Source organism: Entelurus aequoreus, linkage group LG04 (genome assembly GCF_033978785.1).
Source record: "Entelurus aequoreus isolate RoL-2023_Sb linkage group LG04, RoL_Eaeq_v1.1, whole genome shotgun sequence".
In the NCBI taxonomy this organism is placed as follows: Eukaryota; Metazoa; Chordata; class Actinopteri; order Syngnathiformes; family Syngnathidae; genus Entelurus; species Entelurus aequoreus.
Window position 1 is genome coordinate 46,241,434 of NC_084734.1, and position 16,869 is coordinate 46,258,302.

The window sequence follows — 16,869 nt, forward strand, 5'->3', positions numbered from 1 at the left end:
ATTGCAGAAAATGAAGTTCAACGCAATGCCGTTGGATGAAGCCACATAAATATGACAGTGTTATACTATTTCCTTCTCATAGCTATTAACCAATGAAATCCAAACCCAGAGGTCTGTCAGTGTGTGATATTGCTGCGGGTGGCTGGATGGGTGTTTAATGGGAGGGCGAGGTTAATCTTTATGTAGTGGGATCTTTTGCACAAGATCGTTCCATTTAAAGGGAGCGCTTTGATGTCTCCCTGCTTGGTTGGCTTGCCGCCTCATATTCCTGCTTTAATTTGCTTTGCAGAGCCCACCCCCCACCCCTGAATACACTCTTTCTCTCTCTCTTGCCCGGCGATAAGGTGTAATGAGAAATGTTTCCCAAACGACGGCCAAAGAGAAGAATGAACTCCCCCACTCCTCATTCTGACAAGGATAAAAAATAGTTTGGAAAACTAGGAGTTTTTCAAAGCGGGGATGAATGGCGAGAAACGCTTGCATCAGCCCAGAGCGACCCCCCACCTCCGTCCCCCAACCTCCTCAAACGGTTTCCGAGAGGAAATAGCAACTTCATTAGCTGTCATTTACAGGGATTAATAGCGATGGCTCCCCAGGCCTGTCATTGGTCATGCTAACAAAAAAATTTAAAAGTTGACAAGTGGGAAGAATTACCCGTGATGGAAAACATGCAAAATAAGAACAATATGCTAAATTAATATGATGATGAGTTTCTTTTAAAAGGCTCAAAAAATGTGTACATACATTTAAAACACATCTGTTATTATGAATTAGTATTAACATATTTTTGGGATCGTTTTGCCATATTTTCAATTGTTTTTGTACACTGTACTTTGATGAGATTTTTTTCAAGTGTTTACAGACTTTTAATGACTTTTTTTATTAAAAAGAACTAGCAACAAATCTAGCATTTTCTTCTGGTGTGATAAAATGTACTCGTGTTTAGAGACTCTACTTCTGTCCCTCGATGTCCCTGTCTACTTCTGTCGCTCTAATTGGACTTTCTCTTCTTAAAGGCCTACTGAAATGAATTTTTTTTAATTTAAACGGGGATAGCAGATCCATTCTATGTGTCATACTTGATCATTTCGCGATATTGCCATATTTTTGCTGAAAGCATTTAGTATAAAACAACGACGATAAAGATCGCAACTTTTGGTATCTGATTAAAAAAAGGCTTGCCCCTACCGGAAGTAGCGTGACGTAGTCAATTGAACATATCCACAAAGTTCCCTATAGTTTACAATGATGGCCGCCAGAAGTGAGAGAGATTCGGACCAAGAAAGCGACGATTTCCCCATTAATTTGAGCGAGGATGAAAGATTTGTGGATGAGGAAAATGCAAGTGAAGGACTAGTGGGGAGTGGAAGCGATTCAGATAGGGAAGATGCTGTGAGAGCCGGGGTGACCTGATATTCAGCTGGGAATGACTACAACAGTAAATAAACACAAGACATATATATACTCTATTAGCCACAACACAACCAGGCTCATATTTAATATGCCACAAATGAATCCCGCATAACAAACACCTAGGTGTTTGTTATGCTAGCTCCTAGCTACTAGCTACTAGCTCGAGCTAGTTATAGCTCGAGCGGGTAATATGGACGGGATTCTGTATATAAATAAATGATAAATGGGTTATACTTGTATAGCGCTTTTCTACCTTCAAGGTACTCAAAGCGCTTTGACAGTATTTCCACATTCACCCATTCACACACCCATTCACACACTGATAGAGGGAGCTGCCATGCAAGGTGCTACCAGCACCCATCAGGTGCAAGGGTGAAGTGTCTTGCCCAAGGACACAACGGACGTGACTAGGATGGTAGAAGGTGGGGATCGAACCCCAGTAACCAGCAACCCTCCGATTGCTGGCACGGCCTCTCTACCAACTTCGCCACGCCGTCCCTATAACCCGCCAATACAATTCAAACACCTGCACAACACACACACTCACTCAGCCCAAAGGACCGTTCACCTAACCCAAGGTTCATAAAGCTTATATATTTAACCAAAGTTACGTACGTGACACGCACGTACGGGCAAGCGATCAAATGTTTGGAAGCGTGCGGGTGGGACCTGATATTCAGCTGGGAATGACTACAACAGTAAATAAACACAAGACATATATATACTCTATTAGCCACAACACAACCAGGCTTATATTTAATATGCCACAAATTAATCCCGCCTAACAAACACCTAGGTGTTTGTTATGCTAGCTCCTAGCTCCTAGCTCGAGCTAGTTATAGCAAGCGATCAAATGTTTGGAAGCACAGCTACGTACTCACGGTATCGCGTCTGTGTATCCAAATCAAAGTCCTCCTGGTTAGAGTCTCTGTTGTCCGAGTTCTTCGATCTTGACTGCGTCTTTCGGGAATGTAAACAAACACCGGCTGTGTTGTGTTGCTGACTTCCCTCGCAAAATATCCGCTTCGCACCGACAACTTTCTTCCTTGCTTGCTCAGCTTCTTTCTCCATAATGCAATGAACAAATTGCAACAGATTCACCAACACAGATGTCCAGAATACTGTGGAATAATGAGATGAAAACAGAGCTATTTCGTATTGGCTTCAATGGGGAAGCTATACCTCTGTTAAACTGGCTACGTCACGCGCATACGTCATCATACCGAGACGTTTTCAAGCGGAAGTGTGGCGGGAAATTTAAAATTGCACTTTATAAGTTAACCCGGCCGTATTGGCATGTGTTGCAATGTTAAGATTTCATCATTGATATATAAACTATCAGACTGCGTGGTCGGTAGTAGTGGGTTTCAGTAGGCCTTTAAAAGCCGCAACTGTCCTCTTAATATTTGCACATTTTGTACATGGCTGAACGTGGGTATATCTGCAAAATATAAAAAAATCACGTCCACATCGCAGACATGCTGACAACGCTCCAGACAAAAGGCCCTTTTCCACCACAGGAACTTCCCCACTTATCTAGTGTTCCCCCTGTGTTTCCACCAAAAACTACCCGGGTAGATATAGTTCTTTCGGAACCTTTCTGAGTTCCTCCTAGCCAGTTGGGACTTTTCCAAGTGACCTGGAACCTTTTCGGGGGCGGGCTGTGCTGTCAAACGCTGATTGGTTGAACACAGTCGGGGGCGTTCCTAAACTTCGCTTTCAAACATACGACCACGGCGACTTGTTTATTTTTAACAAGATCTGGGAAAATTTACAAAATTCACAGAGGACTCTGGACAGGAAGGCTAGTTTCATCAATGCTGAACTGGGCCAAACCAAAGCAAAATAATTACAATGTTATATTTAATGTTTTATGTTTGTGTGGTTTGGATTTTATGTCAATTTTTCCCATTTTTGCAAACACACCATCCGTGCTTGGAAGGTGATTGGCGGAGAATGAAGAAGTGTTGTTTGTTAAGAGAAGCGCGGACTCACAAGACCAAAGTGTTTGTATGGGAAGTAAAACCTGTTGGAATTGTGCCGTTTCTTATCAAAAGATTGGTAATGAAAATTAAAAATAGTGTCAGACTTTGTGGGATTTCGTCTGGAGGCTACAATATACTATATCACTTTATTTGTTTTCAAGTAAAAAAAACCAACTTATTTTCAAGGTGTGATGATAATAACAATTCTGTGGCGGTGTGCCACATACTGTACACATTTAGGAGAAACCCTGTATAATGAGCAGGCCTGGGTAATTATTTTGACTTGGGGGCCAAATTTAGAGAAAAAAATATGCCCGGGGGCCGGTATATCAGATTTTTAGGAACACTAATACAAAACCTCACAATAATGTCTGATTGAATGCTAAAAACGTTATGATGGACCGCCTTAAAAAACGGAATGGAATTTCAAGCTTTTTTACTGAATGAGACACCCACAATGTACATGACAATAAAGAATGTGGGATTTACAATATTAACTATGAACAATAAAACACTGAATATTGACAACGTATGAACGCCACACCCCGTCTCGATCGACATATTTTACAATCAAGCTAAACGCAACAAAAATGCAACAAACACAGCTAAATATAAACGCAAAAAAAAAAAAAAAAAAAAAACGCATTTCACACTGGACGCTCTGGAAAAACTGTAGAAACGCTCCACACCCACACTGCTTGGTACCTCGTCTGAGCTGCTGTGACTTAGATTACCATAGTAACTAGTATATCATGCAAAACAGCAGATTCCAACCATTGAAATACTTTGTATAGTTCAAGACTTACGGTCATTAGAAAACATCACTGCACATCATAATGGCAGCTACTAGGGCTGTGAATCTTTGGGTGTCCCACGATTCGATTCAATATTGATTATTGGGGTCACAATTCGATTCAAAATCGATTTTTTTTTTTCAATTCAACACGATTCTCGATTCAAAAACGATTTTTTTCCCGATTCAAAAGGATTCTCTATTCATTCAATACATAAGCAGCAGGATCTACCCCAGTCTGCTGACATGCAAGCAGAGTAGTAGATTTTTGTAAAAAGCTTTTATAATTGTAAAGGACAATGTTTTATCAACTGATTGCAATAATGTAAATTTGTTTTAACTATTAAATGAACCAAAAATATGACTTACTTTATCTTTGTGAAAATATTGGACACAGTGTGTTGTCAAGCTTATGAGATGCGATGCAAGTGTAAGCCACTGTGACACTATTGTTCTTTTCTTCTTTTTTTTTTATAAATGTCTAATAAAAATGTCAATGAGGGATTTTTAATCACTGCTATGTTGAAATTGTAACTAATATTGATACTGTTGTTGATAATATTCATTTTTGTTTCACTACTTTTGGTTTGTTCTGTGTCGTGTTTGTGTCTCCTCTCAATTGCTCTGTTTATTGCAGTTCTGAGTGTTGCTGGGTCGGGTTTGGTTTTGGAATTGGATTGCATTGTTATGGTATTGCTGTGTATTGTTTTGTTGGATTGATTAATTAAAAAAAAAAAAAAGTTTTTAAAATACATTTTAAAAAATCGATTTTTTAAAAATGACCATCGATTCTGAATCGCGATTCAAATTCGAATCGATTTTTTCCCACATCCCTAGCAGCTACAGTTTCCATCTTAAAAGATCTAAAACAATTATTTGGGAATGTCCGGCGGGCCAGATTGAAAAGCCTAACGGGCCGCATGTGGCCCCCGGGCCTTAAATTGCCCAGGTCTGGTCTAGAGTCTAGACTATCGACCATCGCCTGAAAGCTGGAAGTGCCCGGATGTGTCTCTCTAGGTCATGTGATTGCAACCCACCTCCACCGAAACTTATTTTTAATTTGAAACGAATAAAAAAGTATTTCGGACACGTATACACAAATAGCCCCATTAAAAAAAAACAATGTTACTAATAAATAAATAGTTTGCGTATGCAACTCTTCTCTCTTGGGCTGGCTATAACAAGCAGGTCAATGGCACTTCTCTCAATAGCCTAAACTCTGAATCACTGCTCATGACCATACGCAATATTGTACTCCCAATCATAATGAAGTGATTGGTGTACATACATTTCTGATCTGCTGTTCAAAAGTTTTTAAATATTAAAGTTACCTTTAAATGTTAAAAAAGGATGAATTTTTTAAACGTGTATATATTATTTAGGAATAAGAACCATGTATAACTACACAATTGTTTTTAAATCAGCCTATTTTAATTAGGGAACAATACAAGTTTTTACTATTAAATCAAAATTATGAGTTTTATAAACTATAATGTACATCAATTCCAAACAAACAACTATGGGTTGTACTAAACAAGTTATCAAAATAGTATTTACAGTATGCTTAAAAAAAGACTGCATTACATGTCGTGGTTACTCCAGGAATGTGCTTTAAAAAGCTTTAGAAGAAAACAGCATTCTTGCTGGTTGTTTTTGGCCATAAACTTGTGAATATCAACCACCCTCTACGAGTCTTTCTGACTTGAGTCTATTTGCTATTTTTAAGCCAAACGTTTAATATTGTATGGCTTCTTATCGCATTTGTGTGTTGAGGCATTTACAGACTGCCAACATGACTCTTTTCTATTTTAGAAAATGTTTACAAAGAGGTGATGTAACTTGCAGCAACCTCCCAGCCTCTGGTGAAAGCTTGCCCTCTCTTGGTAGGCTGCAAATACAGCATCATCTCATTTCAGAGGAATACATTTACTTTAGCTTGAAAAAGACCAAAATCTCAACACAAAAATCACAAACAAAATAGAGCCGATGGGCACTTTATCACAGCTTTATTGACATGTGTATAGCGATTGTCTGTGCACCGTTCAGGTTACAGAGGATTATCATGGTAAAATAATATAAAACAGCTGTACAAATAACGCTTTGTTATCAAATGCATAATTGACCGTGCGAGGTGGTGTATAATACGTGTCGGCTACTCACTCACCTACAGAGCTCATACTGTATATAAGAAGTTGAGGTTTAAGATTGGAAAATAATTGTTAAAAAGTCATAGCAAACCACAAATTTAAAAGGAAATAATACTGGATATGGATCTAATAGAGGCTAAAAATCGTTAAAAAACCATAGAGTTGAAAATGTATATGGTCAACTATGAAATAAGATAAGGCAAAAACAAAACTAAAAAGAGGTGCTCCAACAGTTCTTCCATCCACATGCCAACATGTAATAGTCATGTTTTTGGCAGGTTGCGTAAAGTTTCATCCGTTATTCCCGTACAAGACGACACTTTCCCCTGCTTACCTTCTATAACCACAAGATAAATGCTCTTGATGTTTTGTAGAAATGAATCCATCCTTAGCTACAAGAACCACCAAAACCACAAGGGAGTTTGTAGACATTAAATTGTCGTAAAAAGCAATGGAAAAAGTGGTAATGGAACTGCAACTAAATATCACAAATGAGGAATGCATACAAAAAATTAAAAAAAAAAAAAGCTGACGTAGGCTGATTTTCTCCTATTCTCAGGGCATTGAATCGATCGCCAACACAACTGTTTAAGTTGTTTTAGAAGACGTATTGTCTTTCATCAGAGTAGGCTTCAATTCAGTCCATGCTCAAAGACAACAGAACATAACCAATCTGAGGGGATGTTGTTAAGACCGAGCATTGATCCTCTTAAGTAGTGGCACATTCCAAATAGGACGGTTTCGCTATTGTGGAATGCAAAACAACAGTTGTTAGAAGAAAGACTGAATATCTTAGCCCACGTTTAGCTTTCGAGTCCACCAGTGGTTGGCTGGTAGAAGCCACTCTATTCTCTCTTACTGTCGTTTTGCATGACAAAATAATGAAACCATCCTTGTTGGGGCATGCAACCACCTTAGAGAATCAATATTTGGGTCCTACGCCATCCCCTCAGACAAATGCTGTCTGTTCTAGTCTTTGACTGATGAAGTCTGCTCGGATCAGAGGCCAAACCACTTCTAAGACAACCGGAAGTGTCCTTGAAAATACAATGACCTGAAAGAATGAGAATTTTGGCAGGATTTTTTTGTCTTATCTGCAGCATTTGGTGGCAAATATTAGCATTACAGTACAACGTGGGTCTGTCAAGTATGAGGATTTTTCTCTTTTTTCCATAAAATGTTGCATGTTGAACAGCCAAAGACTCGGAAGACATCATCAAACACTCTGAATTACGAAGGTTGGAACGCATTTGAGAGTGTATGTGTGTGTGTGTGTGTGTACATGCAAGCGAGTGAGCGTGTAGCATATCCACTCTACATCTTCCATACAACGTTATTATATTCAAGCTAGGTCGTCACCGGGGCTACATTGCAATATTCAGTTACAAAAATAGTATCACAATATAAAGACCATTCAATATGAGCACCAGGGAGAGGCTAGGACACACAGCCCGCGTGGTTGGCTACATTCATTGTTCTACGGTAGCACTGTGTACACATACTCAATGTGTTGTGTTTTGGTGTGTGAGTGTGTTTGTGTGTGGCGAACATAGTGTTGGCAACAATTCTGTTATACACTTGCGGGCTCTTCTGACATCCCCAGAACATACTGGACAACTTTCACTGAGTTAAACAACTAAATCAGTTAGAAAAATAGTCAAAAATCTTTTAAATACTGAACACCCTCACTCCACATTTCTTAACAAAATATGTTTTTCTTCGACACGTACGTACACGTTCAAACAAGAAGGGGGAAAAAAATGAGGTTATTTTTTGAGGTTACGCAAGATCTAACCTTTGGACACGCCACCAAAACACTGACACACCTTAAGAAACCTATTAAAGGAGCAACCAGAAGTGTGTTAACGAGTTAATGCTGCCTACTAATGATGTTTACACGAGAATATGTATTGACTAATAATTGATTAATTATTTAATACAATAATTCTGTCAATTTCAAATAATTTATTGCTGATTAATTACCTCTGGAGGCAACAGGGTCAAACTGGGGTGTACTGCTCGGGTGCTACCAGCAGAGGCACTGTTGATTCCCTTTCAACCAGTTTGTTGAGTGAAGAAGAATATGCTAGCAATGCTGTTTGCTACGCCTACACAAAAGATAACTTGATTATTTTCTTTAATTCTATCAAGTTTTCCGCCATCTAAAATTAATAATAAAATAGTATTTTTTAATTGGTTAATTTCACACGTGCCCACACTAAACACTTAATTCATAAGTCCTCCGGTTTCACATATAACCGTTTTAAAAAACATTGAGAACCATTTTGAAATATTTAGTGTTATCAGTTTTATTGGCCGTCTAGTGTTACGTCTAATACCGGTAAATAGGCTTTTAACATTTTGGTTCCATCAAAAGGTTGTCCACAACAGAACACACCTCTGGTTGACCCCCAAAACGCCAGAACTGTGTTTGAGGCGATCTCCGCTGGCCATAAAAGCGAGCGTAAGTTCTTAGCTTATACAAACCAGTGAGTGCTGTTATTGCTGTTATTTCGGGGAGTTGTGAGAAATAGATCTTACCTAGTTTCCCAAACCCTTATTTACACTCCTTTGGCTTGATGATGGGGTTGGGATCTGGGATCTACTTTCTGCACAGGTGAGGTCCTACTGTACAATAGTCACTGCAATTTGTGTGGTTATGTTCCGAGAACATTCGCAATTAGCAAATTAACGCAAGGAATTGAGATGCCCACAAAAAACTCATATTTTGACCCGAATAATTATGTATGATACTCTGTGAGCCACCCTACGTTATTCCTTGCTTACACTTCCCCCTCCAAACCTTCCCGCAAGCTTGACATTGACCCTCTAATTCAGATCAATATTTGCAATAAAAGCGAGTGTTGTAATTATTAGAACATATCCAGCTTCAATAAGCCTTCTCGTTTTCATTTAACTGCTGTTGTTTTCTTGCCTTAAAAGAAGTTAACAAGCTAAATTCAAGCAATCCAAGTTTGAACCCTAAATATGCCTAAACAAATTTAAATGATAAAATGGATAGGTAATTATTAATGATAATGAAAGATGTTTGATAGAACAGATGGAATCGGAGTAACAATCTAGCTTTTCGCCTTGGCGCCAGGCTCGCGCAACAACCACCGCCGACTGTACATTTCCCTCTAAAGCAGCTGGTTCTGCAGGCCGCTTGGTTTTCCCTGCTAGCTGTTGTAGAAGGCCTTTCTCCACAGCTGCGTCTACATAATCCACACTGCCTACTTAGGATCATATAAGAACTTGAGTTCACCTCAATGCAAGTTTTGGAACGGAAGAAAAACAAAACTAACGGTCAAAGGTGATGTTTTCGGCATCTTGCACTGACGTCACATTGTTTCATCGTACAGTCGTCCCTTGCCACACCGCACTTCAAATATTGCAATTTCACTACATCGCAGATTTGAAAAAAAATTATAACAATAGCATATTCTACATATTTTTGGCCTAAATTAAGTGTTAAATTAAGTTGAATATGTATTACAGTGTTTGTGTTATTTTCTGTTATTATGTTGTGGCAATTGATAAAGATATTCACCAAGAGGGACTTACGTTTCCGGGTTAAGGGTGAACAATGCTAACATTGCAGCTAATCTTGGCGCCATCTTTACTGTGACAATCAAGTTGAGATAATTTTGGCAGAACAACATTTTGATGAACTTTATCTTAAACACCTGCCTCATCAATCACACTGTTTCACATTGGTGAGACTTTAGCGTGACGCGAGACATACAAGTATCGACGTGCCACTTAATGTTCACAAGACTGCCATCAGCAGCTGTCCGGGCAATGCTAAGTGTAGATGAACTTTGTTGTTGCACTTCATCTATGATATCATCAGTTCCACATGACATTGGTAAGCCCTTGATGTGAGCGATGTGGAATGACAACACAACGCAGGACACGCAATGCTAACAACACAAAATACTAACAATAGGGCTAATGGTCGTAGCTGCAACTGTCAAGTTGACCAAGTTTTCACAGAACAATTTACGCCCTTGGTTTCAGCACATGGAAACCCAGTTCTAACTTAGAGGAATTATGAAGGATTTGATATTTCCACGCCATGGTCGTGTCGTAGTGGTCAGGCGACGGCTACAGCAATGACGCTTCGAGGATCCAGTGAGTGAGTACTTTAATCTACAGTAGAACACACTCAAGGCTACTATATTGGGTAAAACGAGAGTTAAGGTGACTATATGAATGGCTTTTCATGTTTTGAGGGCTCAAATTATGTTTAAAACACTTTTTTTAAAGAAGTCGTAAACAGTTTTATATGCTCTAACTAAGAAAATATTTGATTTATTAATGATAATCCTACTTTGTGGAAATTTGATTACCATCGTCAGGCCTGGAACCAATTAGCCGTGAAAAACGAGGGATGACTGTACATGCATGTTGTATTATTATGCTTTACTATTGCGTATAATCTGTTACAAATTTCGGGTGAATGAGATGTTTTTTTGGCCCAAAAAAAACGACCTATTTCTGGAGATACAATTATTACATTTTTGGGAAGAAAAATCAGTGAACTTGCTGGGGCGTGAATGCTGAATCGCGAATATGCGGGGATCCATGGACATGTACTTTGTGAATAGGCTGATTTAATGGAATGGACATCAGACTAACATGAAGTTCAGGGGAAATCAATGGTCTAATTGATTTCTCTGTCACGTTTCATTTTGTCACCTCGTCTTCAGATCCTCAATCCATCAACAAGCCCAAAGGAGAAATAAAGGCAGGAGTTGCATACGCTACAAATCTGTGTTTGTCAATACGCAAGGAAAGGATCCGGCAAATCTCCTTTGTGTTGGTTTTGTTAGTCGATGGGGCCCTGGAAGATGAGCCGAGTCCATCCTGGCGAGCTGAGGGCAGAGGAGCAAAAGGGACACACGGGCCTGAAGGCGTGCGTCCCATGAGGCAGCGGGGTGTCCGCCCAGTACCTGGTTGTCCTCTCCGAGCAGACGTGGCCGCACGGCACAAAAGCATAAGTGGGGGCGCCGGCGTCTACGTACACAGCCGGCTCGCAGCCCAGCCACAGTGGCACGTAGGGGCCCACACTCCGGCAAAGCGGGCACTCTCGGCGCACGGTGGAGCCGTCGCCCTCGCCTGGCTCCTCCTCGCCCTCAGATCTTTGACCCCAGTCATGGCGTCCGTGGACGTGGCCGCAGGTGAGGTAGACCCAGGGCTGACGTTCTTCGAGGCTAAAATGAAACCGGTTTTGATTTCTTTAATTCAACTGGAATGAAGAGGTGGAGGAAGTTTCTGGGAGAGGTTGGGGCACTTGGGCAAACTTTTTTTTTTTTTAACCATAAGTTGCCCTAAAGTTATTGGGGCCTATCTACCTTTACTGGAAAAAGTCCATGGACTCAGGAAAGGACTAACAGGTCCCAAGGTACCCCTTAAGGTCCCAAGGAAACCTATACAGTCCCAAGTTCCTAAACAGACTACTATACTCCAGTGCTCCAGAAGGTTCAAATTCCAAAATGTACCCCAAGAGTCCTCAGGCATGGGCAGGGCCTGGGGCATTTTGGGGGCATTTCAGACATTTTGTGCAACCCGATTTATCCTTGGGACCTCTTTGGTTCTTTTGGGACCTTACTGGACCCCTCCACAGCATAAATTGGTTCAATTTGGATCTTGTAAATACTTCAAAAAATCGGATTAGGGTTACAGTTGAGGAAGAACCTCAAATACTATAGCGAGAGAAGAGTCTAGATCTTCCCACAGTGTGAAAATACAAGGAGTATCTTCAAAAAGTACACCCATATTCTAGCAAAATTATAAAAAGTACATTTTAATACACTTTAAAGTAGTGTACAGCTTATACAGCAGTATAGATGTACTGTCAACACAGTATTGTGTAAATAAGATGGCAACACAAATGAGTAGCAAGATCATTGAGTCTAGCCTACTGGCAAGCATGGTGATGGTGGAGTGCACAAGTGCTGCCAGCACTAAAGAGCTTTGATTCTTGAGGGAGAAAATTAAATCTGATATTTGAAAGACATTGTGAGACAGAAACTGTGCCATCAGGCAGGTTTACAGCATTATAGCGAGCATAAAACTAGAGGTGCAACGGTATAGGTAACCAAGGTTTTGGACCAGGGTTTCGGTAAATCTCCGGCCAATTGTGTGTATCTAAAGGAAAACAACCTTTTTTTTACTATAAAAAATGTCTCTTAATTTGGCTTTTCAGCAAAAACTGCATTTTCCAGTAAACAAAGTATTGTGTACTGAACACTGTAAGACTTTTCTTAAAGGGGACCTATTAGGATTTTTTTTCTATTTTTAAAACAATATGTTTTGGCCTACATAACATGCTACTTACAGTATGATGGTTCTTTGGTTAATATTTTGTATAGATTAAGCTGTAAAGACATCCTCAAGCCACTTTTTGGCTGCCTCTGAAAACAAGCTGTTTTGTAATCCAGAGTTGTTAAGATGCAAATGAACCCCTCCTTTAACCCCGCCCTTGTGGCTATATTTGTAGTTTGAGAGAAAAGCTTCCTTCAAGGAAACAAATATCTCATTCTACGTATATTCATCTTTTGAGCTGTTCTATTCAGAATCAGAATCATTCCATGTCTAAGTGGATTAGTGTTAGATAACAATGATCACAGTAAATATCCACACTAATACACTATTTGGACATTTTCAATGTGATGTGGACTCACTTGTGTTGCCAGACATTTACACAATAATAGCTGTGTGTTGACAGTATATCTACAGTGCTACACAAGCTGCACACTGACTAATCTAAAGTATATTCCATAATATTGTCACTTGAGAAAATATACTCTGATAAAAAATGCACTTTAGGATGTGTACCTGTGGCTGCGGGGCAGGCTGGGGAAGGCCAGTGTGCTGAGGCCAACAGGACACTGAGGCCGAGACGCATTCAACTCCTGGCGAAGCGCCTCCAAGTGGCGTAAGGTGGGAGCGCGCATGAGGCCCTCGCCCGTGCGCCACAGCAGTGTGGCACCGCACAGATCCACCAACGAACCGTCCCGTAGCACACTGCTCTCCCCTTCCGCCTGCAGAGAGTGACATACAAGTGTTTAATATTAATAGTAATACTGTATAATAATAAAGGGTACCTCAGGTAGATTGTACAAAATCCAAAGCAATTTTTCCCATCAGAAATTACATAAACCCAATTAATCCATACCAGACACCCAAAAATATTAATATAATATAACATTTGCATATTATACAAATGAATAGATGGATATACATACATTTTAAAAATGACTATCAAAGTGTAGTTTGTGCACACCTAGATGTAAGAAAGGGTCAAACAAAAGGTGGATTTGACAAAGTGTACCTGTAGATACAGGATGTCCTGACAAAATCCAGTATCTTCAACGATGGTAATGGGCTGGTTGTTCATTGCCATCATTTCCATGATCAAATCATAGATCGCTTTAGTCCTTGGGTCATCTCTCGCAAACTTTTTACACTTTTAAAGTGCTGCGGCAATAAACAAACCCCATCTTTCTTTACGGCTGGTTTAAGGGCAGCTTCTATAGCAGCAAGCAGGCGTCTTTGTGGCTTTCAAAACACTGTTTTAGTGGTGTTTCAGATAAGATTTGATGTGTTGAAGCGTAATGTTATTTCCCTGCTCGTGGGATGTTTGCACAACATTAGGTGCAAATAGTACGTGAAAAGCCTTTCTCTGAAACAGTGAAGTAGTACCACATTAATGGCGCCACGTTTGTTTATAGTGAGGTTTTTATTTTTTTAAATTTTAAATCGGTTCTCAGAGCTATTTTTTTATGTTATAGGATTTATTGTTCTGCCTTAATTCCTCATATATTTATCGTGGACCCCAAAAGAATATAAATTAATTATTAATGGAAAATAATTACAGCTTTACATGCCAAAATAAATGTGAAATACATGTAAGAGACGTCTTTAATGTATAAATGAAAGATTTAATCTCACTTTAACCTTTTATTTAGGACTATTGGTGGAAAAGATGGTAATGAGTGCAGAGAGAGGGAAGGGGAGAGACACCTTTATATTTTGCTACGAATTCGTTCTTGAATTCAATGGAGTTTCTCGCCTTCTTTATCAAAGTGTTGACACACAACTTTCTATGGCACCATGGTAAATTACTTTTAGGGGTGGAACGATTGATCAATAGATTGATTTATATTCCTAAGATTGAAGAAAATCAATCTGTGCTCGGTTAGTTGGCTTTCCAGAAGATATCTAACATTCATTTAAAAGGTAATTAATTGATTTTATAGATACTAGAAAAATAAATGATGGCTTTAAGAACAGTAGACTTTATACAAATATGTTTTTAGCACTTTTTAAATAATTAAAGACTGTAAACATTAGCAAAAAGATCGAAGATAGCGCTCTCCAGGGGCCGACGTCGCGGAGGAGTCCGAGTCAACTTTTACATTTATTTCTTACCGTCTTGTGCAGAGCTTGAAGGGTACGTGTTTTATGATTGGACGACCTTATTAAAGCTGAGAGAGCACAGCAATTTCAAACTGTTTGACCCAGCTACGCTGGAGTCCTTCTCTGAGCTAGCATGGTATGCTAGACGCTCAGACTGCTGCAAACGGGGCAACAGACGGCAACAAGCGGCAACAAGCGGCAAAAGCAAAGTGCAGCTGACAGGGAGGAGCTGACCGTGGTTACCAAAGGAAGGCCAACTTTTCTGGTTATGCTCTGGCAAATGTTTAAGATCTAGAAAATATGATGGATGACCTTCAACTTCAGCGGCAAGACTCGCAAAGGACGTACGGCTGCCCTCGTTAAACAAGCATGGTTCACAGACAGTAAGATGAATTCAAACTCATGGTCTGAAAATGTGGAATATCTGACTTTAAAGTTAAGGCCATTTTATCTTCCCAGAGAACTGCAATGTATTATTGTGAGTGTCGTGTACATCCTCATCTAAGGAGAAGGCTGCACTGAAGAAAATAAATCACATGATCATGATGGGTATTAAAATACATATTTGGACACTGGAGTGAATGTTTTGGGTGATTTTAACCACTGTAATCTATGTTAATACTCTGACAAGAAATAACATGAATATATGAAACTTCACCTGTAGTGTCTAGTGTTTAGTATTTATTTTACAGTCACACTGGTTGATATTTTGGCTAAAAAGTTACCAAATCGATTTCAACTCATTTAATTGTTTCCGATCATATCATCATATTGTTTCATATCATATCGGCAACCACAAATTCTGATTTGAATCGTTAAAACAAATCGTTATGCCCCTATTTATTTTGCAGTTGTAATCAATTAAAAAAAAACGTAGCGACAAGTCAGCGGACAAAAGGACCAGTTTGTTGTGCGCAATGTTTGACCGTAAGATAACCAAGACGGCATTCAAAACCGCAGCAACATTTTTCACAAAATTTTCATCAAAAAACAAATCAATAGGGCGTATGAAAACCGAGGTATTACTTAAATAATAATACACTAACAACACATTATTTGCAACTCACAAGTTTGCCCCTGCTGGGTCCAGAGCGTGTCTCCCGTAAGGCGTAGACGTCGCCGCAGACCGAGATTTCCCGCCACAGCCCCTGCTTGGGGTCCTCAGGGAAGCCTTCCGGGTGCATAACCAGGACCCCGTTGGTGGTCAGGCCATCCATGTGTCCATCGGGATTCTTCCACTTGGTGGCCTTCTCCTGAGGTGGTAAGTCGTTTTTACCATTTCCTGTCATGGAACCCATGAACTGATTATGTCAATAAAATGTGCACAAACCCCCAAGAAGATGTTTTTGGAGGAGTCAAAGCCAGCAGCGTAGATGCGCGCCGTGTACGGCGGGTGGCGCTCACACACCACCCTGCAGGCAAAACGTGAGATGGTGCTGGGGGCGATGGAGGGGTCCTCTCCCTCCTTGGCTCCACCAGATGTGTCCGTCACTACGAAGTCGATGGGACTTTCTGTAGAGCGTCCGATCTGTAGAATTTGGGTAGATATAAATCAATATTGTGTTATGTATCCCATTGACGGTAGGCTATTTCAGGAGGTTTAAAAATTCCTTAGTGCATTACCTGGAACATGTCAGTGTTGTTGTCATGGCAATACTCCACCACCACAGTCTGGTTGCGGGACAGTGTGAAAGAGATGCTGTGTTGCCCCCTGCTGTGCACCGCCTGCAATGACACAAAGCAGTTAAGGAGGTGGGTTTTTGTTTTTTTTGTCATAAAAAAATACAATCATGTTTGCTTACAGAGTGTATCCCTGCAGACTGTATTGATCTATATTGATATATAATGTAGGAACCAGAAATATTAATAACAGAAAGAAACAACCCTTTTGTGTGAATGAGTGTAAATGGGGGAGAGAGTTTTTTGGGTTGGTGCACTAATTGTAAGTGCATCTTGTGTTTTTGAGGTTGATTTAATAAAAAAGTAAAAAACATTTATTTTTATTTATTGTGCGGCCCGGTACCTGGGCACCACTGGTGTAGTATGTTTCCCTCTCTCTCCCCTTGTCAGTTTTACTCACCACATTGCAATTTTTTAAAGCATA

At 39.9% G+C, this 16,869-nt stretch overlaps 1 protein-coding gene across 2 annotated transcripts in view; it reads right to left on the reverse strand.

Moving 5' to 3' along the window:
• Window positions 1-6,169: 6,169 nt before the first annotated feature.
• The window catches only part of LOC133648679 (E3 ubiquitin-protein ligase pellino homolog 2), a 29,309-nt gene continuing 18,609 nt past the window's right edge, over window positions 6,170-16,869 (reverse strand). For both annotated transcript variants that reach the window (XM_062045005.1, XM_062045004.1), the window contains 5 exons: window positions 16,389-16,490; window positions 16,096-16,293; window positions 15,833-16,018; window positions 13,182-13,387; window positions 6,170-11,554 (listed from right to left, as the gene is read on the reverse strand). In XM_062045005.1, coding sequence (XP_061900989.1) covers window positions 11,170-11,554; window positions 13,182-13,387; window positions 15,833-16,018; window positions 16,096-16,293; window positions 16,389-16,490 — 1,077 coding nt within the window. In that variant the 3' untranslated portion in view covers window positions 6,170-11,169. The remainder of the gene's footprint in view (window positions 11,555-13,181; window positions 13,388-15,832; window positions 16,019-16,095; window positions 16,294-16,388; window positions 16,491-16,869) is intronic.